General features: G+C 53.7%; 1 protein-coding gene across 1 annotated transcript in view; it reads left to right on the forward strand.

The window, feature by feature from the left end:
• Nucleotides 1-2,500, forward strand: part of LOC125036234 (uncharacterized PE-PGRS family protein PE_PGRS54-like) — a 9,502-nt gene that overhangs the window by 3,866 nt on the left and 3,136 nt on the right. Inside the window, exon 2 of the mRNA XM_047628700.1 lies at nucleotides 1-2,500. This exon is cut by the window's left edge and continues 108 nt beyond it; it is cut by the window's right edge and continues 3,136 nt beyond it. Within this exon, the coding sequence (XP_047484656.1) occupies nucleotides 1-2,500 (2,500 nt within the window).

The raw sequence follows: 2,500 nt of genomic DNA on the forward strand, positions 1-2,500 counted from the left end.
AGGAGGACTCAAGCACATCCTCCATGCGAGTGACCTTGACAGCCCCACCCGAGGAGGGGGCGGGAACCGCAGGAATCGCCCAGGTCCTACTATAGACTATGATTATCCTTTAGACCAACCACCCCGAATCAACTCAGCCGGGTTCTTCCCGGGATTCAATGACCCTTCTGCCACTGTGCCGGACGGGCCCAAGGGAGGCGTTGATCCCCTCCGCACGGTCAATTTCAGGGTTCCCGGGGAGCAGGGCAATGCAGGCAACGGTGGAAGCAACCTACGAAATCGGGCAGGGACGGGGGTTGGTGGAAATGGTGGAGGGCCGGGGGCAGGTGCCAATGGGAACAGGGCACGAGGAGTGAATGGGGATTTTCTAGGAGGAGGCGATGGTACATTAGGGAGTAATGGTAACTTAGGAGGTAATGGCAACTTAGGAAGCAATGGTAATTCACCAGGTGGAGTCAACGGCAATGGTAGGAGAATACCCAATGGTAATAGAGGAAGAGCAGCCAACGGAAACTTCGCGGGAGACAGTGGAGTGACTCCTCCAGCGGGCAGTGGGCCAGGGGCAAACAATGCAGGCAGTGGGAAAAGCATCAATTCAAGAGGCCGAAATCCAAACTCAGGTACTTTTGGAGGCGAGAACGGCAATGGAGGTCAGTCACTCAACAGGAATCCCTTCGACACTTTCGGCACAAACAGAAACGGGGAATTTGGAATTGGCAGAGGCGCTTCTTCGGACGTCAGCAATAGCAATGCTTTTCCGGGTCTGTCGCAAAATGGCCGCGGAAACTTCCAGAACCAACCGAATGCTGCTAGTGGCAGTGGTAATAACCAAAGAAACCTGGGAACAGGAGCTGGTCTCTTGAATGACCCCAGTGTCAATCCTTCAGGAGGTCAGAACACAGGATTGGGTAATGTTAATGGGCCGGGAAGCAATTTTGGCTCCAACTCTGGTGCTGGAGGAAATGGCAACAGTCCAAACAGTGGCTTCACTTCCGGAGGTGGAATTGGCAGCCAAGCAGGAAGTGGTATTGGCAGTCAAGGTGGAGGTGAAATTGGCAACCAAGGTGGAGGTGGAATTGGCAACCAAGGTGGAGGTGGAATTGGCAGCCAAGCAGGTGGATTTGGCAACCAAGGTGGAGGTGGAATTGGCAACCAAGCAGGTGGTGGACTTGGCAACCAAGCAGGAGGTGGACTTGGCAACCAAGCAGGAGGTGGATTTGGCAACCAAGCAGGAGGTGGACTTGGCAACCAAGCAGGAGGTGGATTTGGCAACCAAGCAGGTGGTGGACTTGGCAACCAAGCAGGAGGTGGACTTGGCAACCAAGCAGGAGGTGGAATTGGCAACCAAGCAGGAGGTGGATTTGGCAACCAAGCAGGTGGTGGAATTGGCAACCAAGCAGGAGGTGGACTTGGCAACCAAGCAGGAGGTGGAATTGGCAACCAAGCAGGAGGTGGAATTGGCAACCAAGCAGGAGGTGGAATTGGCAACCAAGCAGGAGGTGGATTTGGCAACCAAGCAGGTGGTGGAATTGGCAATCAAGCAGGAGGTGGACTTGGCAACCAAGCAGGAGGTGGAATTGGCAACCAAGCAGGAGGTGGAATTGGCAACCAAGGTGGTGGTGGACTTGGCAACCAAGCAGGTGGTGGAATTGGCAACCAAGGAGGAGGTGGATTTGGCAACCAAGCAGGTAGTGGAATTGGCAACCAAGGTGGAGGTGGAATTGGCAACCAAGCAGGAGGTGGATTTAGCAACCAAGCTGGTGGGATTGGCAACCAAGCAGGAGGTGGAATTGGCAACCAAGCAGGTAGTGCAAATGGCAACCAAGCAGGAGGTGGACTTGTCAACCAAGCAGGAGGTGGATTTGGCAACCAAGGTGGAGGTGGACTTGGCAACCTAGCAGGAGGTGGAATTGGCAACCAAGCAGGAGGTGGATTTGGCAACCAAGCAGGTAGTGGGATTGGCAACCAAGCAGGAGGTGGAACTGGTAATCTAGCTGGGGGAGGATTCGGCAGTCAACCTGGAGGTGGAATCGGCAACCTAAATGGAGGTGGATTCGGCAATCAGCCTGGAGGTAGATTCGGTAATCTACCTGGAGGAGGATTCGACAACCAACCTGGCAGTGGAATTGGTGGTAACATACCTGGCGGTGCAATCGGCAATCAAGCAGGTAGTGGGTTTGGTGGTGGATTTGGTAGTCCATCTGGAATTGGACTTGGTAATCAGCCTGGCAGTGGAGCTGGACGCTTAGGAAATAACAACAATTTCAATTCAGGGTTAGACAGCAATCTCAATTCTCCTCTGGGCAGCCAGAACGTCGGAGGAAATCGCGGGAACATTCCTGGCTTCAATATCGGAATCAACAATCCCACAACAGGATTCGGGAACACCAGAACTAATGTGGGGAATGCACAGGGGACAAATGCTAATGCGAACGCACAAGGAAACTTCCATGGGGGCTCCGGAACAGGGACGAACAGTGGTGGGAATTTTAACGCTGAT

This window comes from Penaeus chinensis, chromosome 20 (assembly GCF_019202785.1).
Source record: "Penaeus chinensis breed Huanghai No. 1 chromosome 20, ASM1920278v2, whole genome shotgun sequence".
Classification (NCBI taxonomy): domain Eukaryota; kingdom Metazoa; phylum Arthropoda; class Malacostraca; order Decapoda; family Penaeidae; genus Penaeus; species Penaeus chinensis.